Below are 26,470 nucleotides of genomic sequence, written 5' to 3' on the forward strand. Positions count from 1 at the left end.
AACCCCTCCCCCTCTCCCCTCCAGCCTGATCACACTAAGGAATGATGAAAAAAAATAATTCTGCAAAAAGGGTGAGTTGAAACGGCTTCTTCTTCGGGGTGAGGGGTTGTGGGGTATTGGGGAGGGGGTGTTTCTTTATTGTTCTGTTGAGACTTCCTCCCACCCCTCTTTGCAAAAAGAAAACTAAACAACAACAACAAAACCCCGACCCACACCCCTTCTTTCTTTCTCTCTCTCCAGTTTCTCAGTCTCTTCCTCGACTTGAATTTGCCAGGAAATCCAGTCCTGTTGTGCAGTGTAAAAAAGGATGTAGGATCATGCGGTTTTCATTTTGATTGCAAGGAAGGCATGAAACACACATAACAGACATTGTGTACCTCTCTGTGTCCCCTATATGGACAGTCTCTGTGTAGTGTACCTATGGATTTATCTGAGTGCCTTTCCAGAGATGGCAAATAAAAACCTGCGCTTGCATTTCGCCCCCAGGAATAAATTCTTAATCAAAGGCTCAAATATGCAATTTGCACTGCAGTAAAAAATCAATTAGTTGGAATTCCTCCCTCCCTGGGAGCAAATGCATGTTGGTTGAGATGGATGCAACATCACAGCCGTTCTTGTCTCATGCACAGAATGAGATAGAGCTTGTGATTTTCGCTCCATGCCTTGGGTATTATTATTATTTTTGCTTCGTGTCTGCAGTGGGGGAATCTCTGCAGAGTGAAACTGGCAAAGTACCTAAGTCTCAGCATTGGTGGAGAGTGGGCAAGGTGGGGGCGAGGGGGGGACAAACTTGGAGAAAAAGGCAGGGTGAAGGATAGGGGAATAAACCCTCTAATAATCCCTTTTCTCTCTCTTCCTTCCCCTCCCTTTGTGTCAGGGGCCACAGGATGGAAACCAGCAATCCATGCAGCCAGAGAAGGTCGGCTGGGTTCGGAAATTTTGCGGGAAAGGCATTTTTAGGGAAATCTGGAAAAACCGTTATGTGGTTTTGAAGGGAGATCAGCTTTATATCTCAGAGAAAGAGGTAGGATTTGTTTAATTTGCCTCTCCTCCCCCACCCCCCATCCTCCCTTTGCCTTTCAAAAGCAAATTGAGCAGCCAAAGTGTTTATCCAACACCTCTTTGAAACCCGGGAGTCTCCATCCATGGTGTTTATTAACCATCTTGTAATTTGCTAGCTGGAAAGTTTCTATGGGGAATTCTCTTTTCACTGTCTGGCTCTGCATTGTCAGTTCAGACGAGACCTGGGCTGGGTTTGTGTGTCAATTCTAACAACAACAACCCCCACAACGGTGCCCCGGAGTCTCCCACAGAGGACTGGCGGGGAGACATTTTTCCAGCGCCGATACATGAAACGATTTGCTTGGCAAATGCTAAGCTGTTCATCTCTCCTTTCCCCATAGTCACGTATTTCCTTATGTCTGCCCTCCGTTATCGAGTTCCACAATGGCCTGGTTTGCAGCCTCACGCCCTGATCGTTTTCCAAATGGAAAAAACAGCGGGGCTAGGATGCCAGACTGACCAATTTACAAGTTGGGGTTTTAGGTTCCAAGCCCAGTCCCTTATCGCTCAGTTGTTTTTCCAAAGCAAGGGGCACAAGGAAAGTTTAACCACTGCTTTGACATCCTGTTAGCGCAGAGGGTGGACAAAGCACCCCTATCTCAGTTGCAACAGTCTGAGGGTTTGGGGTTTAATGTATTGGATTGAATCGGATGTGGCTTTCTGAGCACAGGCATTGCAGTCTGTGACTGTCCTGGTCTAGCAGGGGGTGGCTTGTCCCTTCCCTGTTTCACAGATGTTGGGATCGGTAAATCCACCCAATTGGGGTTTTTGTTTGTTTGTTTTAAAGCAGATGGATCTTGCACAACAAAATCTTGGTGTTAATTGGTGCAACGTGTACAAGAAGCGAGGAGGGTGTCGGTGTCCGGACTGGGGTTACAGGTGTGAATGAAGATGGAGAGATAGGCCAGGATGTACATAAACAACCAAATCCCTCGGCTAGGGGTGCTGGAACAATTTGTATAGTGGGGGCGTTGAGAGCCATTGAACAAAACTGTAAACCCGGTATAGGATGGAATCCACTTCAAGCCAGGGGTGCAAAAGCATCCCCTGCACCCCTAGTTCCAGTCCCTATGCCCTCGGCCCCATCCCGCAGCACGGCTCACACCAGCAGCCCTTACTCATGCGGGTACGGCCAAGGGAAGGTCCCACTGCCTGCATGTCAGGTAACATTACCCAGGTTATCGAATAAAGAGCAAGAGAAACAACGGGGCCCAGAGGGAGAAGGATCCTTTGGCAAAGAGGCTAATGACATCATTGAGCATGGCAGAGCATGTGTGGATCCGAGTTTATTGCAATGGAGAGATGATTGCAGAACAAACTGGGGTGAGCCTGGTCTGGGCTTCCCATCTATCAGCTTTTCACAACTCCCTCCAAACGTGCTCTCAGTGGCCACAGAAACAGGGCATGGCTGGGGCCTATTCCTTAGAAACTAAATTATGCCTGGGAACTAGGGGATCAGCACATTAGAAATGCATAGACAGTGAGAAAATAAACAGAGAGGTAGATTAGCTACTGTAGCAAGATACTCCAGATGGAAAGACTGATACTGATCATATGATGTACGGACAGACAGATAGATATGCAGATATGGAGACGTAGATAGATCATTGCATTAAATGGTTGGGAGAATGTTTCCTTATTCACTGCCCAGTATTCTACCATTGCATGTTAACTGCTCTTCTGCACGGGGGCCCTGGTTCAGGAACGCACATAACCACACGCTTAACTTTTATCAACTTCTTCAACTCCAGTTGACTTGGATGGAATTTAAGCACGTGCTTCCGTGTTTTCCTGAATCAGGGCCTAGACGAGAAATTCATTTTGCTGCCCATAGGCCAAGGGGCGCTGTTTGCTCCACCCGAATACCGTGAGCCATCCCATCGGTGCAGGTAGGCAGGGGCTGGGAATAGCTTGTATTATTGGCAGACAATAATAACGGTAAATTTACAGCGGGCTGCAGGGATTATGCGGAAACACCCAGGCAGATGTTTAATGGCGCTGGCAGGACGCTTTATGATTCTCCGAGCAGCTGCGGTAACATCACCGGGCCTGCTCACGAAGATCCTCATTTGTAGCCGTCTGTGGTGGAGCCGAGTTTGTGCATTTCCAGGCAAGAGGGCAGAAAGCCATGATTCAGGGGCGAGGACGGGGAGCTGGGGAGGGCTTGCCCATCGGGTTGTGCAGGATCAGAAATGTCTGGTGAAATCCTGGCTCTTTCGAAACTAATGGCAAGCCCCCCATGGCCTTCCTCGGGGCCAGGGTTTCACCCTAGCATGCTAGCCCTGGTGTGGGAGGAAGAAGCCTCCCCAGGGGTGACCTGAATGTAACCCATATTGCATAACCTTCCTGAGTCTGCAGCGGGAGACTGAAATAGCCAGGAGCTGAGAGGCCCCAGTGCACAGCCTTGTTCTTGTGAGCTTTGTGGCAGCTGTCCTGCCTGTGAGCCCACTGTGTGGGAGAGGGATCCCCCTTCCCCACGCCCATTGATTGCAATGGGGTCTGGGTTTTGCCCTGTGTCTAGATCTTCCAGGGCAGGCAGCGTTCCCCGCTTCCAACTTCCCCCATCCCGTGCATGCCCCTGAGCACTGGGGGCAAATAGACGGACCTTCTGGTTAGCGACCTACTTCCGGATTGGTCAAGGATTAATGTAAAGGCCCTGCCCGGCCTCTGGCATCGACACCTGAGTCGCCCGGGCCCAGGAATAGTAGCACTGGATGGGACTGGGTTTAGAATGACTGACACTCGGAGCTACTTTCCTCTTCTTTGAGGAGCTAAGGGGCAGGCTCTAAGAAGGGGATGAGGAGCTGCTGGCGGGCGGCTCCCGTCCGTGTCTTTGTGTGGTAGACAGGCCCAAGACTCTGCCACGGGGGCCATGCAAAGTCCCTGAGCATAGCGGAGTAACTTGCGCGTCTGTCTGAGAACTCACATGTTTGTGTCAATGTCTCAGTGAATAGCACGTGTGTCCGTGTCAGCGAACATGTATGTAAGGAGAAGTAAAACATCTATTCATCGCCCATCACCATAGTATTGGTGTGTCCTGAGCAGGTGTTTAAATGAGCAATATGCCTGCATGTGAACAGTCATGTGAGTGCCAGTTTCTAAATGAGTAATGTGTATCCGTGTCGGTGACCAGGCATGTATCCAATGGTAGGGAACAACAAGGCGTGTGTCACAAGAAGCAATGTGTGTGAACGAACATGTGCATGGAAGACTATGTGCATTTGGGTATGAATAATGCACGTTAAAGAACATGTATGTGTCTACCTGGAAGAATAACGTGTTTGTGGATATATGTGTCTTAAAGGGGTAACATCTGCTGTGTATGTCAGCATCAAAATGAATAATTTGTCTCTGTGAATGTGTGTGTGTTTGCATGAATGAAGAATGGGCACATGTGCAGGTGGGATATGTCTCTGTGAGTCTCAACATATGAATGAACATGTGTGGGGTGGAGCATTTCTCCCTCATGTGACATTCTGCGGACAAACAAACAACATCTTTGTGTTCTGCCTGTGTGCATGTGGTGCATTTGTGCATGGTGCGTTGCATGTGCGTAAAATGGTTTCTCTCTGCACTTCTAGGTATAACACTCTTTTTAAACCAGATCTTGTGCCGTTTAGGATCTGACCCCGCTGTTTGCTCTCTTTTGGCCGCGGTTGGCCTTTGGATCTCTGGACATTCATGAGCACAAATGCGAACTCACAAGAACGGATGGGAGGACGTTTATAGCTAGCATTTCCTCCCCCTCCAAGCAGCAGGCCCGTAGCCAGTTCCCCATTCATCTCCTCCCTGGCCATCCTGTGCAAGCTCGCTTTCATGGAAGCAGGCGCTTGCAGCACCTACAAATAGGTTAATAAATCTGCGTTGGTCGAGCAGAACAGAACGCAGCCTCTTTTGTTTTTTTCACACACCAGATTACGCCCAATGGAGGAAATGGAGCCAGTGCTGTGCTTTCCTGCTGAGTTGAGATAGCTTTCCACTGACAACACTCCTGGTGAGGGGAAGGGGGATGATGCAGCTGAGGAGGGATCGGAAGAGCAGGCCCCTCAAGGAGATGTGAACAGGGATAGTTTGTGGAGGTTGCCTAGACATTGGGGTAAAATCTCAGTCTCACATCCCTGGGCAGTAGAGAGAGAGCATATGCTGATGAGAGACTAGACTCCAGGGTCTGTTACAGTAACAGCTCCTCAGCCGGTGTAAATTGGCATCGCTCCATCAAAGGCAGCTATGTGGATTTGCACCAGCCGAGGACCTGGGCCTCTTGCTCTTAAATCTCATATTAACTAGGAAATTAACCTTGATGTTGCCTGTCAATTTCTGTAAAATGGGGAGAATGACAATCATCTCCTTTGTAAAGGGCTGTGACATCTCCTGAGGAAAAGTGCTGGGTAAGGACAAGGGATTATTATTTAGGGGCCCACATCAGAGCTGGGCTCTTCTGAAATCCGACCCCCATTGTGGGTTGAAACCCCTGGTCCTAGTGTATTGAGTTCTGTCAATAAGAAATGTGAACAGTCTTAATGTAAGTTTGATCCCCACTCTGGTTTGGAATCTGTGCAAGGCTTCTCCGGCCTGCTCTGCCTCTAGTGCCCCCATTAATAAAGCCACGCGCCTTTTGCTGGTTCATCGGCGCACCAAATACTAGCAGGGGCCGAAGGCTTTGTGTATCCGATTGCCTCGACCTAACACACAAATCTTTAGCCATTGCTGCAAATTGGTCCCATAAACTATGCAAAACCTTTGTTATTTTGCATTTGGTCGGTGGCCAGAAAGTTCCCAATAACAAAACACAGGCTGGTTGGAGTTGATTTCTGGTAAGCAGCAAGGCATTTTGCATTCCTTTCCCCTATCCCCCTCCTCAAACCCACATTTCTGGTCATTGTTCTCTTCTTTCTAGCACTGCTTTGTTATTGATTTACACTCGGGAATAACAGTCAGACTAACACAGCACACAGCTGGGCTCCTACCACTTCCTGCCAGGAAGCCCACGGCCGTCAAGAATGGACTCCGTGCTAACAAGATGTTAATGAGGAAGTGCTTTTCTGGTGGGCTTCCTGAAGCCGCTAATGAAAGCTTCGCCTCAGTGAGCACAAGAGCCCTCGAAAAGTTGGCTGTGCTCTTGGCTAGTGTTTGCTGCAGCAGGTCTGAACGCTGGTGAGCTGCGTGTGCTGCCTGGGAGGTGTGTGTTGTGTTGTTTGTGTGCGTGGTGGTGCTGCTTGTGTGTGTGTTTGGAACAGCACAGGCCACGGAGCTGGGGAGCCCATCCGGGCCAGAGCCCGACCCACTTTGAAGCACTAGGTTGCAACGCTGCTCAGGTTTGGCCCGGCCCACTCAGGACAGTGGGGTGGCCGGGCCAAACCTGAGTGAGTGGTGGTGTGACCTGGCACGTGGGGTTGCAGCTGTGCTCTTTAACTGGCACTCCGCAGCCCCTGTGGTGTAGCGTGTGTTGACTCCGTGCACTGTGTGTGCGTGGTGGCGCTGCTGCTTGTGAGGAGTGGGCTTGTGGCGTGTGTTTGGAGGAATGTGCCCCGTTGTGGGAGTGGTGGCGTGTCTCCTCGAGCGTGGCATGAGTGTGCCTTGTAGCGTGCGTGCGTGCTCACGGGTGTTGGCACGTGCATGGCAGACGTGTCCGTGCACGGCAGACGTGTCCGTGCACGTTGTGCGTTGGAAGGTGTTAGAGGTGGCGCTGTCGTGTGAGTGTGTACGGATGTGACAGTTCTGAATGGCCCACCTTCCACTCCCCCACTAAGTCCTCTGGACCGGCGTGGCTGAGGGCAGCCCTGATAGGTAGTTAGCACAGGGGCTGGGAACTGTTCCCCCCTCCTGGACCATTCCTTATCCAACTCCCTCCCCGCCACCTCTCCATTCTCAGAGTCTAGTCCCTTCCCCTCCATCAGGCCCTCTGCTGTGCCCTCTGCAGCAGATCCCACACTCTATCCTGTCTACACCTCCCACCCTCCCGTCTCCTCCCTAGGGACAGGGCTGGAGAACCCAGGAGAAGCACTGAGATCTCAGCCTATGTACCTAACCTGCTCAGCCTATGTACCTAACCTTTGGGTTTGCTACACTGAAGTCCTGTCTGTGCCCCAATGCTGCTGCTCAAAAAGTCCTCAGAGTGGGAAAACGTATGGGACTTCCCCACAGAGGGGACATGCCAAGAGCGGCCCAGGGTAGAAGTGCATGGCACAGCCTTGTTTGTGCCCTAAGGGATGCCTGATGGGTCATTTTAGGGTCTGATAAGTCGCTTTGCATTAGTTGATGCTGTGTCATGGTGGTCCCAGGCCCCAGTATTGGTGGGGAGGATGCAGGAGACCTGAGTGGCAGATCTGGGAGCGAGGGCTGGCGTAGAATCTCGGGGAGGGGGCACCGTGTCCTATTCGGGGCAGGACTGCAGACAGCGTGGCATCATCCTGGCGGAAGCAGCAGCTGGCGTCCCCGCTCGCGTAGGTTGCATGGAGCAGCAGTCACGGGAGCACGAGTCTGCACAAATATCATTCATTTGCTGGCGAAAGGGACCGGCCCGAAGGCTGCTCTGTTCACAGCCAGTACGGGGTTAGCAAGCCCTCCACGTCTCCTCCTCCCTACAAGAGGGGAGCTCTAAGCTAGGAGGCAGTGCGGCCTCATTGATAAGGGCAGGGCCTCTGGAGACCTGGGTTCCCTTCCAGCCTCTGCTGCTGACCTGCTGGGTGAGCTTAAGCAAACCGCGTCCCTGCTCCATGCCTCAGTTTCCCTCATGTCTGTCTCAAGTGTAAGCTGCATTTGGGCCTTCGTGTAGATGACTGCCAGGCCCTCTAGATTTAGTTCGCTTGATGATAATCAGAATAGTTCCCCCCAGCAGCCTTTGAGAACAGGTTTTTTGCTTCCTTGTCCCAAGTTTCTGCCCAACAAGGCCTGGGCCAGGTAGTTAGATCCCTGTACCCCTGTGCCCAGCTGGGGATATTATCTCCCGCTGCGCTATAGGGCTGACGCTGCAGTGCTCAGGGCGCAGCGGGAGGAAATGAGAAGGGTGTGGAATGCGGGGTGGTGTGTGTGTGTGAAGAATGGGGAGGATCTGACCCGCTGCCGGAGTTTTAATAACGCATGAGTGATGATTTCAGCAAAATACCACCTGCTAGCGGCAAACCGAAGTAGCACGTGTGGACTCACAGCTCTGCTGACAAGGGCCTGATCTGGACTTCAGTGCCCTAAACGCCCCCGATCTGACCGGGCGAGGATTCCACCAGGGCAGGCCCGGCACAGGACTCCATCACACACCCTGGCACGGGGGCGGGGGGGAGGGATGCAGCACCGCGGCTCGTATGGCAGAGCCTGCTGTAACTCAGGCAGGTTCCCAGGGAGTGGGGGGGACTCTCCGATCCCCAGAGCAGCCCAGGGTCAGGGGCCAGCAAAGGCGGCTTGAAGCCCTCGCCTTCCCCTGGAGTGTGAGTGCTGTGCTGTAGAGGGAGGGCACAGAATCTCGCCCTGTGTGGTAGCTGCACCAAGGAGATGCAGATTTGCCTTTAGGGGATGAGGGGGGGACTCTCTCCACCAGATGCCAGTTTAGGGCAGGATGGTATGTGCAGTATCCCATCTATCACAGCTGGGGTGGCAATGCTGCCTGGTGAATAGGGACGCAGTCACTACAGGAGGACTCAGAAGCTCTGGGTTCTATTCCCAGCTCCCTTACTGACCTGGGGCAAGTTATGTCTGTGCCTCACTTTTCCCCTTTGTCAGTCTTGTCTACTTAGATTGTAAACTCTCCCAGACCAGATTTTTAAAGCGATTTAGGCACCTGACTCCATCTTTAGGTGCCTAAATCCCTTTAAGGATCTGGTCCTATGTCTCTGGGCAGCCCCCAGCGCATTGGCGCCTGCGCCTCGGCTGGGCTTTCTAGAAGCTCCGGTAATATAAATCCTCATCCTCATCATTGTAAGTGTCGTTAGTGGATGTTCCATTCATGGAGCACTCCCCCACCCCCAGCCCTCGCTCTTATTTGTGCTTATGAAAGGTGCCAGCTTGATCCCTTGGAGAAGGAATCCCCTTGTATGCACAGAGCAAGGGAGCAAGCTTCCCCATTCGCCCCTTGGACTTTCTGCGGGGACGGCCCGCACAGGGGGGCCCTTGACAGCGATGCATTTGGGCACGTCTGCGCTTCGAGCTGAAGGTGTGATTTCCTGCTGGAGGAGACACCCCCGGGCTAGCCGTGGCGGTGGGAAGAGGTAGCCACCCTGAATCAGTCCCGATCCCAGACGCTAGGCACTTAGCCCGTCCCGCCCCTTCTCCACCACTCTGTTTCTGGTGCGAGTAGGCCTGCTTGAGATGAGAATCACCCCCCCAGCTCGAAGCATAGACATACCCTGTGTGACCTGTGCACTAAGCCGAGACCCACCAACTCATTACACCCAACAGCTATTAGATAGGAGTGATTGCCAGCCCCTCCCAACCAGGACCAGATGGGAACCAGTGACCCCAACCAAAATCCCATTCCCAGTTCCCTGAGCCATTCAGTTTCTGGGCTGCTACAGTGTGGGATGCCACGGGGAACCTTAGCATAGGTGGGTCTGAAAAAATTCCTCTCTCCCTGCTGCTGACATGGGTCTTTGCAAATGCCCTGCTGGGCTGAGTTTGATCTTGGAAACGACCTTGGCTGACAAGGAACGTGCAAGAAAGAAAAATAGCCAAGCCAAGTGAGAAAGCGGGACTGGGAGAGGAGGGGACAGGGAAGGACGCAAGATATTCAGAGCCTCCAACTGCATGATGCTCGCACTTCACAGCCCTAAAACGTGCACCTAGGGACTGCTCTGTCAGCAAAGAGCTCCCAGCTGTTTAGCCTAGCGTAGATGCTGGCCTGTAAGGGCTGATATCAGTGCTTAATTTGTGCCGGGGCTTGCCAGGGCTGGCACCTCTAGGCTTGGCAGTTCATAGCCCGGGCACCTCGTTCATTACAAATTAAGCACTGGCTGATACCACCCCTACAGTCTGTTCAGACCCTTCCCTCAGGGCGCAGTTTGATTTTCCAAAGGGAAAACTCACAAAGTAACAACAAAACAAAGGTATTCCTCCCCCAGCAGAGCACAGCAGGCTGTCCTCAGAACCCCCTTACTCCGTGTGGCTCTCCTCATCTGAGCAGCTTGATCTGTCTCAGCTGGGAGGTAACGGATCAGTCACAGGTGAGGCTGGGCCCTGCAGTGAAGGACCAGCCAGCCCATATTATGTCTCCAACAGTGGCCAGCACCAGCTGCTTCAGAGGAAGGGGCCTATGCCACCTGCAGTGGGCAGTTATGGAATAATGGCCCTTCTGCTCTGGGAAGTTTCTTCCTGCCCCCCTTAAAGGAGTGGCTGGGATCATGCTCTGAAGCAAGAGGGTTTTTTGTAGTGACGGGAGCACCTGAGCACTCCCAAGCGGGAATGGATCCGATGTGGTGATCTGAGGCAAACTGTCTTTCAAGGGGCTGTATCCTGCCTTCCTGAATCCCCTGTGGAGTTTCCACTGGATGCAGCATTGTCTTTCACAGCCCCCTGAGAGGTAGGGCAGTGTCATTCTCCCCATTGTACACATGGGGGAACTGAGGCATGAAGAAATTAAATGACATGCCTAGGGGCACTGTGGCACCATGTACCCAGGAATTCTTGTGCTAATGTAACTCTGGATTTCTCATTAGCAAAGACTTTTTAGAGGCCTACTAAGCTCTTGAACTCACTTATATCATGTGGCTGGGGGTTCCAAAGGAAAATTTTGGATTTTGTTAAAAAAAATTCCTTTGATCAGTTTCCAGCAGGGTTGCCTTTTGGTTGCACTGAGCAGCTCCTCGGTCTTATCAGAAAGGGTCAATTGAAGCATGTGATCTACTTTCTCTGCCTTTATCAGGGATATGTAAATCTAAAGAGGCACTGGGCTTCTTTCAGACCTGCTGTCTTTTGGAAGAGACGTGAAAAACCCTGGGCACGTGGCAACCTAGATCCCTGGGCTCATTGTAGTTACTAGGGCATTTTTCACAAGAGCTGTCCCTCTCTGTGCCTCAGTTTCCCTATCTGATGCTATCACAGATTCCAAGGCCATTGTGATAATCTCGTCTGATCTCATGTATAACACATGCCATAGAACTTCCCCAAAATAAATCCTAGAGCAGATCTTTTATATCAACCTCCTTGGTAAGGCACTTTGAGATCTACTAATGGAAAGTGCCAGATGAGAGCTGTGGACTATAATTATTCACGTAATTTTTTCTGGTTATCCTCTGCTAGCAGGTAGGCGGGTAGCTAAATGCATAGGGTCCTACCAAATTCACCATCCATTTTGGTCAATTTCATGGTCATAGGATTTTAAAAATCATAAATTTCATTATTTCAGATATTTAAATCTGAAATGTCACGGTGTTGTAACTCTAGGGGTCCTGATCCAGCTCTGAAGGCAGCAGTGCAGAAGTAAGGATGGCATGGTATGGTACTGCCACCCTTACTTCTGCACTGCTGCTGGGGGGGTGCTGCCTTCAGAGCTGGGCGCCCGGCCAGCAGCCGCCGCTCTCCGGCTTCCCAGCTCTGAAGGCAGCGCAGAAGTAAGGGTGGTAATACTGCGACCCCACTACAATAACCCTGTGACACCCCCCTCCCGCAACCCTCTTTTTGGTCCCCCAATTTGAAAAACGCTGGTCTCCCCTGTGAAATCGGTATAGTATAGGGTAAAAGTACACAAAAACCAGATTTCACGGTTCATGACAAGTTTTTCACGATTGTGAATTTGATAGGGCCCTATAGATGCATAGTGCATTTGCACGTCAGACAACTGAGGATCAAGCTTACAGGTACTGCAAACTTGGATTAATGGCACAGCTGCTGTAAGGATAACATCGCTCTTCACTAGGTCATTTCATCACCGTATTGTCTACACTGGCTACCTCTCTGTCCACCTAATTGGATCTGCTTGGCAAAGGAAAAGAAAATCCTTAGCTACTTAAGCTGTTTTCCGAAGCTAAAAGGAGAAGCGGGGAAGCCTCTCGCCTTGGTACCAGTGAATTCTATTCTCATCTCTGAGTGGCAGGGGCCGTCTTTTTGTTCTGTGTTTGTACAGGTCCCAGCACCGGGGTCCTGGCCTATGGCTGGGACTCCCAGTGGCTATTATAATAAAATCACCATCATCTCAATGCATTGAGTTTTAGCTTTAAGAACCAGGGACTCCAATCAAGGACCAGGCCCACTCTAATAAGAATCCCGACATCTCATCGAGCACTTTCCATCAGCAGATCTCACAGCACTTTACAAAGGAGAGCTAGTATTATTCTTCCCATGAGACAGATGGGGAAACTGACACACAGAAAGGTAAAGTGACTTGCATCAGGTGACAGAGCATTTACAGCCCAGATGTCAGACCTGTGATGGGTGTGGTAAGATGTTGATAGATGTTTGGCTGCGTGCATGTGTTCCCTCTGTGTGCTGCCCCAGCCCTGCGCAGACAACTAGCACGGCAGACCTTGAGCGAACCACCCAATGACCACAAGATCCGTTAAGGGACAAAGGCACCCAGCCAGGTCTGTTGTCGACAAAGCATGGTACTAGTATCCCACAGACTCAACTGGATCATTACTATGTGTATGCCCGTAACAATGGACCAGCTCAGTGAACGGCAGGACTTTCCATTCCTCCCTTAAGCCAGACAAAGATACTCCCTGTGAGATATATCTTTATACCCCAATACAAACAAGTTAATACTACCCCTTTGACACAACAAGTTACTGCCCCCTGATGTTGCTAAAAGCAGCAAAGAGTCCTGTGGCACCTTATAGACTAACAGACATATAGGAGCATGAGCTTTCGTGGGTGAATACCCACTTCTTCGGATGCATGTGTTTTGGTCGTGCCTAGGAGCCCCAGCCATTAGCCAGGACACCGCTGGGCTCGGTGCTGTACAAACACAGAGCACAAAGACCGTCCCTGCCCCAAAGAGCTACCAGTCGAAGGGAAACCTGTGCAAATCCATTGGCTTCAGTGAAGTGGCATGGATGGCAGTGGATCTTAGTGCGATGAAACATGCCGGATCGATAGCACTGGGGACCTAAGGCCTCAACAGACCAAATATAGCAGCAGGGCAAGCGTCCTCCCCAACCTGCCTTGGTTACGTGTCTACCCCTGCCCGGGAGAGAACCCCCTCTAAGAGGGAGGGGGAAGCTCGATCTCCATTTGCATCCTTGCCTGGAGAGAGTCAGGCTGATTCACATGGTGGCATTACCCCCTAGGACCTGGGCTGAGACCCAACCAAACTCATTTCACATAAGCCAATACACAGGCAAAGATTTCCAGCAACTGAATGGGGCAAAATTCGAAGACAAAATGCTAAAAGGAGAAAGGCTGCATATCCCATTCCCAATCCCCAGGGACAGCCTTCCTTGTTTTACAGCCTTTCAAGGAAGCAGCTCAGATTAGATAGAGAGATTAGATCATGGGTGTTTATCTGGGTACACTATTAGAGTAGTACAAAGAATATAGATTAGAATTATGCTAATCATAAATCACCATGTTTTTTACCTTCTATTTTGTTTCTCGCAAAAGAATTAAGTGGCTAGTGACTTTGGGTGCCCAACTTGAGACACTTTAAATCCATGAGCAATTATGACAGTTTCCAGCAGCTGCACGGCGGCTCAGCACTCTGCAAATCAGGCCCCTTTAAGGGGGTTTCAGGTTAGGCCCCCCAGAAAAGAGGTCCCCAAAATCACTACTCACTTTTGAAAATCTGAGCCTCAAACTCTTTCAACTGAGGGGAAAAAAATCGAACAATCCTAATGCACATTCTGAGTTTGGGGTTTACTCTGGAGAGATTAGCTGGGTTGGGTCATCCCCAAGAGCATTATTCCACTCCTCGCTGTTCTCCTTACAGATCACTCGAGCTGAAGGAGAAATTGCACTTCATTCCCTGGTAGGAATAGCCGCGGTATTTCATTAAGCCTCTTCGGCTGCATCCTTCCTAGGTCCTCTAGGCAGCCTGAAATGTTCTTCCAAATAAATGTATGTTGTTTGACTATCTGAAAAGACACAGGGTCAGGTTCTCTGCTGGGGTCATTGGCGGTCCATCCAAATCAGTGGAACTGCTCCAGTTTACACAAGAAGAGAATTGGGCATATCCCATATAACCCTCTTCATCTGGACGTCTCAGGGAGCACTGGGAATCTGGAGAAACTGAGGGTCGGCCTGAATGGCGGGGCTCGCTGATCACGCCAAAAACACCGTACTGAATGGAATGGTGCAAAGTGGAGAGAGACACATTGGCTCAGAAGAGGCTATATGCCTGGAGCCCCTCTTTAAGGCGATAGATAGCCAGCCTTGTGAACTATTTGGCATTCAAGCGATTGTGCTGGCTGCAGAGTAGCCTCTTTAAAAAAGACCGGGAGGTTCTCAGGCAAAGGCAGTAGCAGCTCTAAGGGACAGAACCAAACTGCAGGCAACTGGGACACTCAGTTCACTGGGATTTGATAACTCGGGCTTTGCTGAGGGTGATTGTTTCAGGTGATTCATTTCAGAGGAGGGTGTATTTGTCAGTGTTCCCTGCTCTGAAATGCGGCTGAGGACTCATGGGCGTGATACATTTCCACCCACTTGCCCCCTTTTTTGTGTCAATCTGACTTTCCCACATGGGGCAGAGGTGGCCGGCTGGTACCTTTGAAATACCTAAGTGGATGGTTCCCTGTCAGCTTCTCTCTTTGGCCTTGCAGTTTGCTCACTGAATCCACATCCAGGTCATTTTGCTTCTCTGCTTATTTCTCTCGCCCCATCTCGAGGCAGCAGGGAGGTGGGAGGGATCAGCTGTTAAGTCCTGTTGTGATCCGAGGCTTTGGGCACCTTTGGCGGCTTGTGAAAACAATGTCACAGGTGTGAAAAGTGCGTCACTGCGAAGGGACCAGATTTCTCAGTGCCACCACATCCCCTTCACACCACTCTGGCAGCACAAAGCCACCTTCACATGGACGTAAATCACAGCTCCACTCAGATTACGTCCCCTTTCCACTGCCAGAGCCTTGTATAAATGAGAACCAAGCCCTGGGTATTTGTAGCGATACAAATTCAAGCTGGGATTTTCAAAGCATCCAGCTCCCCAAAATCCCGTCCCTGCAAATGAAGGATGGGAGCAAGCCCCCTCCCCCTCTGGAAATCAGTGGGAGTGCTTCCGGGGGCATCGAGCTGGAGCAACGGGCGCAAGTAACCAGCAGAAAACAAAATATTGACTTGCTGCTCATTAAGTGAGCCTCCTCCATTCTGTGCACTGACTGAGGCCGGGGTCCTGAGGGAAAACCAGTCAGTGATCATGGAACTGAAGACAGTGATCATGTAATTGAGGACTGTATTATAAAAGGGCAGGGCCGGTGCTACCATTTAGGCAAACTAGGCGGTTGCCTAGGGCGCCAAGATTTGGGGGCGCCAAAAAGCGGTGCCCCCAATTTTTTTTTTACATCGTTCCTACGCCCCCTCCCCGAGTGTCCGGTCACCGCTCCACTTCTCCCGCCTCCTAGGCTTGCATCGCCAATCAGCTATTTGGCACCGCAAGCCTGGGAGGGGAGGAGAATTAGAGCGGGGGCGGTGTGCTCGGGGAGGAGGCGGAGCAGAGGTGAGCTGGGGTGGGGAGCTGCCGCACGGCTCCCCGGGGGGGGGAAGCTGCCGCGGGCGGGGGGGCCTCAGGGCGGGGGGGGGGGGAGCGGCGGCAGGGCGGGGGGGGGGGGGGGGGGGGGGCGCAAGGTGGAAGTTTCGCCTAGGGCACGAAACTTCCTTGCACCGGCCCTGTAAAAGGGAGCCGGATTAAGCCAACCACCACAGTTTGACAATTGCTGCTGTGTATTAGTTATTCATGCCACTGTCTACCCTAGTGATACACTGTGAGGCATTCTCTGTAAAGATTGGCTGAATCTGGATTTCAATGCGCTAAGCTTCAGGGGTGCCCTGATATTGAGGTGTTTGTTCAACTCATCAGCAAGACAGGGGCCATTTGCAAACCGTGAATCCAGTCCCATATTTGACTTTTAACCTCCCCAGAAGGGTGGCTGAATCTAGGTTCTTGGTTTGGGCCTGTTGTGCACTTGAGTTCTCTAGAACTTTGTGGGCGTTAATCCGTGCCAGAAGCCAGCCATTTGAGATGCGCTTTCTCCATCACCCATGACAGGTGGCAAACTTGGCAGCGATGGGGCGAGCTCTTGCATGCATGAAAGGAATTATGGGTCAGTGAAGTCCCATGGGCCTAAATGAGCCGACATCTGGAATTAGAAGTAATTTGTTGGCTGGAGTGTGACAGCAGGGGAGGTCTCTTTGCCCATCGCAAGTGAACAGGGCAGCGATCAACTGGATCCCTCGAAAGAGATGGCGTTTCGGAAGATACTGGCAGTACATAAAACCTCTACGGTGCACAGACTATGAGATCTAGCCCACAGTTGGGTTTTATTTATATACTGCCTTGTTCATGTATGGATAGATAGATAGTTACATGGTTTCCATGACAATCTTTGCTCAAACTCCATTACAAAGCCCCATGACTGCTTGTAGGGCCCAATTCTGCTCCTGCTGACAATCAGTGGGAGCTGGGCGCCTAACTCAAATAGGCTCCTTTGAAATTCCCATCCTATAATGGGGGCAGGCTCAGACTAGATGAAGCCTGGAGGCCCAGGAGCCTGGCCAGGACTCAGGCCCTGTTGTATGCAAGAGGCCAAACCCTTTCCCCGGCCCCCAACCCAATGTATCCACCTGGGTGGTCGGGAATCCCCCGGGGAGGAATGCACAGGCTGATCCACAGCCCCTGCTCCACTCCAGGTGTCCCCTCTTCCATAAAGGCCTTACAGTGGATGTAAATTACAGTTATACCCACATTAAGGGCCCTTTGCACTGGAAGGGTGGCCCAGTCGTTACAGAACTAGCCTAGGCCCTACTCTAGCACATACTTCCTCTGTGACCTTGGGCAAGTCACTCCCTCGCTCTGTGCCTCAGTGTCCCCATCTGTACCATGGGGATAATAGCACCACCTTGCCCCACAGAGGGCTGTGGAGATAAATACATTAGAGTCTGTGATAATGGGGGTCATATAGGTGCATAGGTCAGGTGGATGCTGCATAAAGGGGCCATAGTATAAATGAGAATCAGGCCCTGAAAATGCCTTCTCTTCTGAAGGGGTTGCATAAACATACTGTGGGTTGAAGTGGCCGATGAGCTAGGCTAGCAGTCCTTGTCCACCAGTAATTGTCTGGGTTCCAGGCTGCTGTAGCCTGTGCCCTGAAGTTTTGTGCTTTGATGGTGTTTTCCTGATCATCTCTTCACGATGGATGAGGCTCAGCCACAGGGGATGTGGCTTCTTTGCTGGATCAGAAACCTGGGACTGGCTCCTGAATCAGCTGTCGGTGCATGCTGTAATAATACAGCCAGGTTAAAAATAGAAAGTGCTAATCTTTATCCTCCAGAACTTTTGTTGTGCCATCTTCCAAAAGGCACTGAGAGCTAATGCGATTGCATCTGCTAATCTAGAGACACACGGCCACACGCCCACTCGCTTCCAGATGCTCCGGCGCACGCACGCACGCACACACACACATACACACAAAGGGACACAAGCGCGTGCACAAAGATGGAGCGCCCCTTGCTGATGCTGGTGTGGAGCAGTCTGGCTCGGCAGGGTCAACAGGGGGACACTGGTGTAAAAACGATACGGAAGGTGGAGTGTGCCTGAATTTTAGCTCAGCAGATCGTGTGCAGTGTTTTGGCACCATTTGGAGTTGATTTTCGAGGCAGGGAAACAAGACCAAAGCCACGTTTTTCAACACAGAACTAGATATATTCTTTCCTCCAGCCTATGCCCGCTGTCTGGTCCGATGCACAAGTGGTGGGGAGGGGTGTTAGCCAGGGCAGGGATGTGAACAGTTGTGAGAGTCCAAGGGAGAACTGTAGCTTTTTCTGACACGTTTGTCTGCAGATAATGGCCACCGTGGTGTGTGTGTAACCCGCTGCGTGGCACAGAGCTCTCTGCAAACCCACCCCGCAAGCCAAGCAGTGAGATCTTATTCGTCTCACAAAACAGGGCGAAAGGTTTGGTTCTCTTGGACGGGGAAGAGGGTTCTTGGGACTTATGGTCCGGGAGGGGGCCCTGATTTTGGAGGCCCAGTTTAAGACTCCCGAGGATCTTGATTTTCAGAGCTGAGCAGCTACCTCTGCTGGTGATTTCCATTGGTGTTGTGGAAGCCCTGCCCAAGCTGTCTCACATGGGGATCCCACCGCTGCCAGAAGAAGTCAGGGGGGAGGGATAGCTCAGTGGTTTGCGCATTGGCCTGTTAAACCCAGGGTTGTGAGTTCAAGCCTTGAGGGGGCCATTTAAGGAGCAGGGGCAAAAATCTCTCAGGGGGTTGGACTAGATGATCTTCTGAGATTCCTTGATATTCTATGAAATACTGAGGCACCCCCTACCCATCACCACATTAGGAAACACTGGCCATGAGCACTAAGCCCATGGGGGGGCCATTAACAGCTTCCTTACAGCACATGTTGCAAATTTCATTGTGTGTATGGCTTTTAAAAATTGTAACAGTGCCTAGCGCTCAGGCTGTGATTTTCAGGGGCCTAAGGAAGTTGGGGGCTCTGCCCCCCCCCACCATTGAAATCCCCCAGGAATTAAGGAGGAGATTTTCATAAGGGTCTAAATAGAGGCGCACAAGGCAAATTGACTTTGAAAATCCCAGACTAGGGTAGAAATCAAAGGAGCAGGTTTTCAAAGTTGCAAAGGACGGTTAGATAGAATTTGACCTTCAATGGGAATCAGGTCCCTGAGATAGTTATATGACCCCGCATCACTGTAGTACCTGAGCAGCACTCACAATCTTTAATATAGTGATCCTCACAACCCCCCAACTCCCCGAGATAGAGTGCTATTATACAGAGGAGAAACTGAGGCAGACAAAGTGACTTGCCCAGGGTTACACAGTAAGCCAGCAGCAAATCACAGATTTGAACCCAGGTCTCTTAACTGCCAGGCTAGTGTTCTAACCACATCCTTCCTCTCAAAGGGTAGGTGGACACCTAACTCCAAAGTGTGCCACTGGAAGGTGCCCTCAAAAATAAATGAGTATACTACTCTGACATCAGTACTGGGTGGACTAGACAGTGCTCTAGCATCGGGCGTGGGGCTCTGTAGATATGCAGTGCAGCTCCAACAACAGAAAACAATTATAAGCACACACAGAGAGTTACACCACACATGCTATAAATGTATAAACCCTGAGTGGTTCCAGCAAAGCCATCCTACCGGTAGCCAGTCTGGAGCGGAAGACCTTTGTCGGCTGTGGCCCGCCACTGACAGTTGCTACTTTTTGCTTCGTAGGTCAAAGATGAAAAAAACATCCAGGAAGTGTTTGACCTGAGTGATTATGAGAAATGCGAAGAGCTCAGGAAGTCCAAAAGCAGAAGCAAAAAGAACCACAGCAAGTTCACGCTAGCACACTCCAAACAGCCTGGAAACACGGTATAGCTTCCTACGCAGCTGGTGCTCACCTTCACCAAGAGATCAGGCTGTATTGACTATGGCAGCATGAGTCAACAGCCCGATCCCCTCCTTTGTCTTTCTCCAAGATCTAGTGTGTCTCCCCCTCCCCCCCCCGCCCAATCCCTAAATTATTGGACTGGGCACAGGGATCCCTGGGAGGAATTCTCTGGCCTGTGCCGTGCAGAGGATCAGCCTAGATCATCACAATGGTCCCTTCTGGCTTTAAGACCTATGAACCTCCATCTGTTGGAGGCAGTAGACCCTGCAGTGATGAGTGATGGCCAGGGAGTTTTTGCCATTGACTTGTAATGGCAGCAGAATCAGGCCTCTGGCCTCTATAATTAAATAAGCCAATCATTTAACTCCAGATCCTTGGAGTGAGATGTTGTGAAGGCCAAGACTACAACAGGGTTCAAAAAAGAACTGGATAAATACATGGAGGATAGGTCCAGCCAGGATGGGCAGGGATGGTGTCCGTAGCCTCTGTTTGCCAGAAGCTGGGAATGGGCGACAGGGGATGGATCACTTGATGATTCCCTGTTCTGTTCATTCCCTCTGAAGCACCTGGCATTGGCCACTGTCGGAAGACAGGATACTGGGCTAGATGGACCTTTGGGCTGACCCAGTATGGCCGTTCTTATGTAGTCTAAAGAAGGGACAGGCAAAGCATTTGGGATTGTCTCAACGTGGACCAGAACCTTCACCAATAACTGAACCATTTAGCGCGAGTGGAAACATTTCAGCTGTTAGTGGCAGTCGTGGGTTGGCTGGTTGGGTGTGCGTCTTCCCGAGAAATAAAACAGACCCCCCCCCCCCCCCCCAGTCTGGTTCTCTGCTACCATAAATCGTGTCCTGGGTGGAGCTGCGCTGGTTTGCGTTAGCGGAGAATCCGGGCTTTGTGCATATTCCCACACCCTTTTCTTGGTGGCTTCACTGTGGCCGGGGACCGAGCTCAGGCGCTGCACACAGCACTGACATGAATTCCCTCTCTCCTAGGCACCAAATCTGATCTTCCTGGCCGTCAGTCCGGAGGAGAAAGAGTCCTGGATCAACGCCCTCAACTCCGCCATCACCCGAGCCAAAAACCGCATCTTAGATGAGGTGAGAAGTTCTCTCGGGGCTGGGCCCCAGCTCTGTTGTCTCAGCCTTAATCTTCAGTGAAGCCTTTGGCTTCAGCTCCCCTGCCTAAGGTACGTCTGCACAGCAGCCAGTCTCCCAGCCCGGGCCAGCAGACTGCTAAAAATAGCGGTGTAGAGGTTGTGGCTCGGGCTGTGAAGCCTGGGGTGGGCTTCAGGGCATGAGCCACGACTCAACAGCACAGTCTGCACAACTATTTTTAGCACAGTAGCATGAGCCCTGTGATCCTGACTCTGTCAGCCCCCGGGAGGCTGGCGGCTGCGAGCTGCCGTTGGCTGTGTAGACGAACCTGTTGTGGGAAAGGCCCCCCCGCACGTCCGACCCCAGCGCAAGCACATCCCTCTTTCTCAGCCTCAAAACCAATGGGGCAAAGCCGCTGGGCTTTGGCTCATGGCAATCGGCGCGTGGGGGGATCGGCGATTGCCACGCTGGCTCTGGTGGACACTCTGTGACCATCTAGCTCGTAATAAGCCAGCAGTGATTACATGCCGTGCTGCATGACTTCCATATGCCTCGGGCAACTCCTAGGTTATCTCCAGGGGCTGGCTATCCCGGGAGAACAGCCTCCTGAGGCGTAGCCCCATAAAGCACCCAGAGGGTCACCTGGACAACAGATGAGATGCGAGGCCCATCTTGCCCTCACTAAAGTGCACAGGAATCCACCCTATTGTCTGTCTTGTCTGTTTAGACTGTGAGCTCCTCGGGGCAGGGACTGGCTCTAGATAAGTGTCTGCGCAGGCCCTAGCTAATAGCCAAGGAGGAATCTGGGCCTTGTATTTTTAACTACCCGGAGAGTAGCGACCCCCGCCCCATCCCTCCCACCTCCCCATTTAAGGTCCCTTCCCATGGCAAGTGTGATGCAATGGAGTGAAGATGAGAATGAGGCCCTGAGCAAGGCCTTGCCTGCACCCAGAAGTTGCACCAGGTTAACTCAGGCTGGTTTTTAAGCCAGTGAAAAGCCCTATGTGGATGCATGTCAGAGACTGAGGTGAGGATGGGTCAGGCCTAGAGGTTGGAGCGGTGGCAGTCGGGCCCAGGGGTCAGAGCTGGAATCAGGAGTCAAGAGCAGGGTGGGAACAAGGTAAGAGTAGGGCTGGGAGCTGGGCTGGAGCAGGCTAAGGCCCATGAAGTCTGTCACTTCTCTCCGGCACAGGACGATTCCAAGCCACGAAGCTACGTTGGGCATACTGAGCTGCTCTTTCTCCCGTGAGGCTTATATACCCGCCTTGAGAGTCACCTGACCAGCTCCCAGCTTGGGGATTGGCTGCAGCCTAACACAGGAATGACTCATCCCCCTGTGGAGTTAAGGGGTGACTCATCACCTCACAGTGCACTTGTATCATTTTAAATCTGGCTGTCTCCGATCAGCTTGCGCTTGTAGGCGTGGAGTGCGCACAAGTAACCGGACAGGCCAATCCAGCTGTTCACCAACGCGCTGTGCGATAGCAGCAGGAGGACGAACTGTAGGGACATAGGCCAGCATGGGGATATGGTCTCACTCCTGTTAGAATACGGTCACTTCCAAAGTGGCTGAATTATCGTGAACTAAAGTGCGGGATGAACCCAAACAAGGTTGTTTGTGTGAGGTTGCGAGGGTGTTTCTGCTGGAAAAAGCAAAGATCTATTGGTCCAACTTCCCCATGCAAACAAGGCCTACATTTACCAGCACAAGCAAAACTGATGCAAACCAAATTGATAGGAGTGTCCACACGCAAAGTGGCATCTGTTTAACTACATCAGCATAAAATTGCCCTTTATCTAAACTGGTACAAGCAGCTGTCAGTCTGGGAAAGCAATGCTCTTGCATATGGCTTGCCATGGCAGATATGGGGTCTGCAATTCAAAGGAGGGCCTCGAAATGGTTTAATAGCCTAGCAGGTGGTTTTACACTAGCCTCTCCCTCACCCAGGTGTGATGCCCTGTGATCAATCCAGCCCACATTCACCCGTAATTCCCTATTGTGAATTGTTTTACACGGAAGCTGGTCAGATACTACGGTGATGGGTGGCAGTATAAAAACCTCAGATAGATGGTTAGAGCCTCATAATTCTCTTGCCTTTGGCGCCACCAAAAGCTCTACCAGTTAGCAGTCTGCAAACGCCTTTCAAGAGCAGACAGCACATCACATGAATCCTTGCCAGTGTCTGGAAGGTTCGGATGAGTTACCGCCAGTGGAATTCTTTTGCCCGTCCCAAATAATTGATTCCACTTCAAAGCAATTTTTGATTCAAATGGTGTTCGGCGAACATTGGAGCTCTTGGGTTTCACTGGTGCATGTCATAATGCAAACCTGTTTTTTTTATTAGCTGGCATATTTGCCAGGGGTGACCTGCAAACTGTATGTTTGACTGTCGGATTTGCAGTTTGCAATTCAAACAATCTGCCGGCCGAGAGTTCCTCCCTGAAGCAATGAGCAAATTTTTCAGCTTGTGGACAGATCGCAGATGGAAAGACAAAACTGGTTAAATAAATTATGCACCAGGAATTATCGACCCGGCTCCAGTTGCAGAGGCAGGTAGTGATGGCTTGTGGTTTGCATTTCTCAGGCACTGGGATGCTTGATGACCTTTATTGTCCTTGCAGGTGACTGTTGAGGAGGACAGCTACCTCGCCCATCCGACCCGCGACAGAGCGAAAATCCAGCACTCCAGACGGCCTCCGACACGGGGACACTTGATGGCTGTGGTACGTAGGCTAAACCCCGGGCACAAGTTCAGATAGATCATCTCCGACGTTAGCAATCCCTTATATATTTATTTATTTTGAAATGGATGGAAGAAGATACAGAGTCTTTTATCTCTGGGTTGAAATGCAACCCGGGTTGGTGAGGACTGATGGCTGTTTCCTGGCCTGTGTGAACTGAAATGCATGTCTTATTCTAGTTCCTAGTACAGAAGTGCCTTACTGGTGGGAAACTGAGGCATGGGGTGGATTAAAAGACTTGCCCAAGGTCACAGGAGGAGGATGTGTCTGAGCTGGGAACTGGACCCAGGTGTCCTGTGCCTCAGCCACTAGTCTACCCCCGCCCCCCACACCATTCCTCCTGGTGCCTGTTTCCACGCTGGCAGGGATGGGCTAGATGGGCTCATTAGAAATGCACAGAGAGGTTGATTAGTGCCATTGTTGCTGTGACGCTCAAAGTAATGGGTGGGCGGCCTCTGCATCCATCTGCTCACAGTTCCCGCCTTTCTCTCCACGCTCTGCAGGCATCTACCTCAACGTCGGATGGCATGCTGACACTGGACCTCATCCAAGAGGAAGACGCCTCTCCCGAGGACCACGGGACCTGTGAAGAGAGCTTCCGGGTAGATCTGGATAAGTCCGTGGCGCACCTCGCTGCCGGCCGGCGCCGGTCGGATTCGGAGAACGTCAAGTCCTCGGAGAAAGGCCGGTCGGTGAGCCTGCCGAGACGGGAGGCGATCTCGTGGGACAAAACTGGGAAACGCAATGACGCCTTCGAGAAAGGGACCATGTACACCCCGCAGGTCCCCAAAAAGCTCTCGCACTCGGAAAAGAACAAATGTGCCTCCATGGAGGAGATTTTGTCTCGCCGGGACTCTTCTGCGCACCGGGCAGTGCTGAGGAAGGGGCTGGAGGCTCAGTTTGCTTCGGGGGAGCCCGAGCAGCTGGCCCGGATACAGGAACTGGTTGCACTGAAACTGGAAAAAACTCAGGAACTGCTGGCGGAGGTGAAGGGCTACGGGGAAGGGAAGCGAAAGACAAAAGATTTCGCCGCTGCTGCCACCACCACCTCTTCCTCTTCCAAGTCGGACTCTGAGAGCATCTTGCAGGAGACGCAGAGGTTGCTGGGCGAGGCCTCCTCCACCTGGAGCCAGGCCAAGAAGGTGTTACAGGAGATTAAAGAGCTAAGGGACCTGTACAAACAGTTAGAACTGCAGCCGTCGGACCCTACACCCAAACAGATCTCACAGTCTCAGTACAGGAAGAGCATGATGTGAAGGCACGCTTCAGGGTGGGGCGGTGGTGATTTCTTTTTATTATTATTTACGGTGTTCGAAACAGTACAACGTGCCTGTTCTCATCAAAACTTGCTCCTCGAGCTTGACCCCTTCCCCTCCCCAGATCTCCCCCCGTCCCCAGATGAAACAAAAGGTGTTCCAATAAATCAGTTTGGATTCCTACTTTCTTTCAAAGTATCCTTTCTCTGCGTTCTTGGGCTGCTCGTGTCATGCTTGCAGGATGGAAGATCACCAAGACCTGGAAAGCTCCCGGCATACTTGTGGAGACATACGCACAGCAGCAGAGGTAGATATTCTCTCTCTATAGAAGCCCTGGGTTTGCTGCTCTGAACCCAGAGCTGCGGTTCTGTGTCCGGCGTTACAGCTCCTTGATCAAGAGCATTGGCAACTTGGTTTATGTTTTTCCTCCTCGTTAAAAAAGAGTCAGCACGTGGAGGTCCCCGTTATCCAAAAACTGTTGGGAAGATGCTTGCCAGTGACATCCAAGCCAGGGTTGGAATTCCGCTGTCAGAACGAGGAGATTCACGGCCTGGAATGCAGTCTGACGTGTCATGAGAGGCATCGGGCGCTCCTTCCTGGACTGCAGTTAACAGGGCTCTTCCCTGGCGTTCCTGCACTGATCCCAAACCCTCTTTTGCATACTCCTGTGGCAGGCAGCTGTTAATACATGTGGTACATATACAGCCCTCCCTACGGAGGCAACAGGTATGCAATCTGTGTTAAAACTAACCCTGTCTGTCAGCTGACAGCCGATGCTTCGGAGACACCCCCAGGCCCAGTGCAATGAGATTTAGCAACCACAATGTCTTCCTTCTTGTGCAGATGATCAAAGCCTGGAGTCCAACGGGCAGTCATTATTTGTTTTTCATTGTTCTTTCCTTCATTTAGGCTGGAGTGAAATGGAAAGTCAGGGTTTGGCACAGAGGGCAACAGAAAAGCTGAGAATTGCAGTTGGTTTAATGGGCCTGATTCTGCTCTCACTCACACTCCATTTACACAATCGATCCTCACACCATTGTCTCTTAGCTGACATTGACGTGAGGTCAGTATCAGGCCCACTGAAACTCAAACGGATCCCAAATTAGAGCTCAGATATCCTCGTCTGGCTGATGTCTAGCACTTTTCTAAATAGGTGGCTTAGCTTTCATGCACTTAAGCAGCAGGACAAGAGGGAAATATGCGAAGATTTCTCTCAGGGCTTAAAGTACACTGGCAAATTAACATCAGTTGTTTTTTCCAAGAAATCTAATTTCCTTGCCTATGTTGCAAAGAACCCCTGAGAATATTAAAAACAACGGAGTTTTAAATGACTAATTTCCTTTTCACTGTTTACATTTTGTACCTCTCACATATTTGAAATGAGAGGAGTTATGTTGACGTCTGTGTCTGGTCAGTTTCATTCATATTGCCGGCTAAGGCTGTGATGTTTGGGTTACAAATGCTGCAAGGAAATGTTGATCTGTGTTTTTTAAAAGCTCCCACCAGTTGGAATTAAATAACATTGGTGGAAATATTTCTATTGGCCTGAGCTTCTTTAACAGCTGGTTGTTTGCAAAGCTTAAATTTGGGGCCCAATTTCACCTGACAATGTCCCTTTAAGTTATTCATGTCTCTTTTCAAAACCTATCCTTCAAACGGCAGAAGAATCTCTGGCTCATTTCAGTTCTTATCACAAAGCCACACAGTCATGCTGTCATGATAGAAATGGGGAGATTTGGCTTTTACAGAATTTACAAGAAGTATCCTTTTCTTGATTTTTTTTTTAAACATGTTGGACCACTCAACGGGTGCATTTTTACAGTCAGTGGAATCAAATTTCATC

General features: G+C 51.0%; 1 protein-coding gene across 2 annotated transcripts; it reads left to right on the top strand.

Moving 5' to 3' along the window:
• Positions 1-41: 41 nt before the first annotated feature.
• Positions 42-24,810, top strand: PLEKHO1 (pleckstrin homology domain containing O1). 2 transcript variants are annotated; one of them, XM_024199076.2, is made up of 6 exons: positions 42-71; positions 878-1,024; positions 19,370-19,510; positions 20,528-20,632; positions 23,252-23,353; positions 23,875-24,810. In XM_024199076.2, exons 1-6 carry the CDS (start codon positions 42-44, stop codon positions 24,625-24,627), a joined length of 1,278 nt encoding a protein of 425 aa, XP_024054844.1. In that variant the 3' UTR covers positions 24,628-24,810. The 2 variants fall into 2 exon arrangements, with proteins under 2 accessions (XP_024054844.1, XP_024054845.1); XM_024199077.2 differs by lacking the exon at positions 42-71 and adding an exon at positions 262-309.
• Positions 24,811-26,470: the final 1,660 nt, after the last annotated feature.

The sequence above is a fragment of the Terrapene carolina genome, unplaced genomic scaffold (genome assembly GCF_002925995.2).
Source record: "Terrapene carolina triunguis isolate 2854851 unplaced genomic scaffold, T_m_triunguis-2.0 Scaffold227, whole genome shotgun sequence".
Lineage (NCBI taxonomy): Eukaryota > Metazoa > Chordata > Testudines > Emydidae > Terrapene > Terrapene triunguis.

Excerpts from the sequence above, each read along its gene's own strand:
- PLEKHO1 (XM_024199076.2), top strand. The coding sequence starts at position 42 with ATGATGAAAAAAAATAATTCTGCAAAAAGG. Across the intron at positions 72-877 it reads AAAATAATTCTGCAAAAAGG|GGGCCACAGGATGGAAACCA; the intron begins GTGAGTTGAAAC and ends CCTTTGTGTCAG. Across the intron at positions 1,025-19,369 it reads TTTATATCTCAGAGAAAGAG|GTCAAAGATGAAAAAAACAT; the intron begins GTAGGATTTGTT and ends TTTGCTTCGTAG.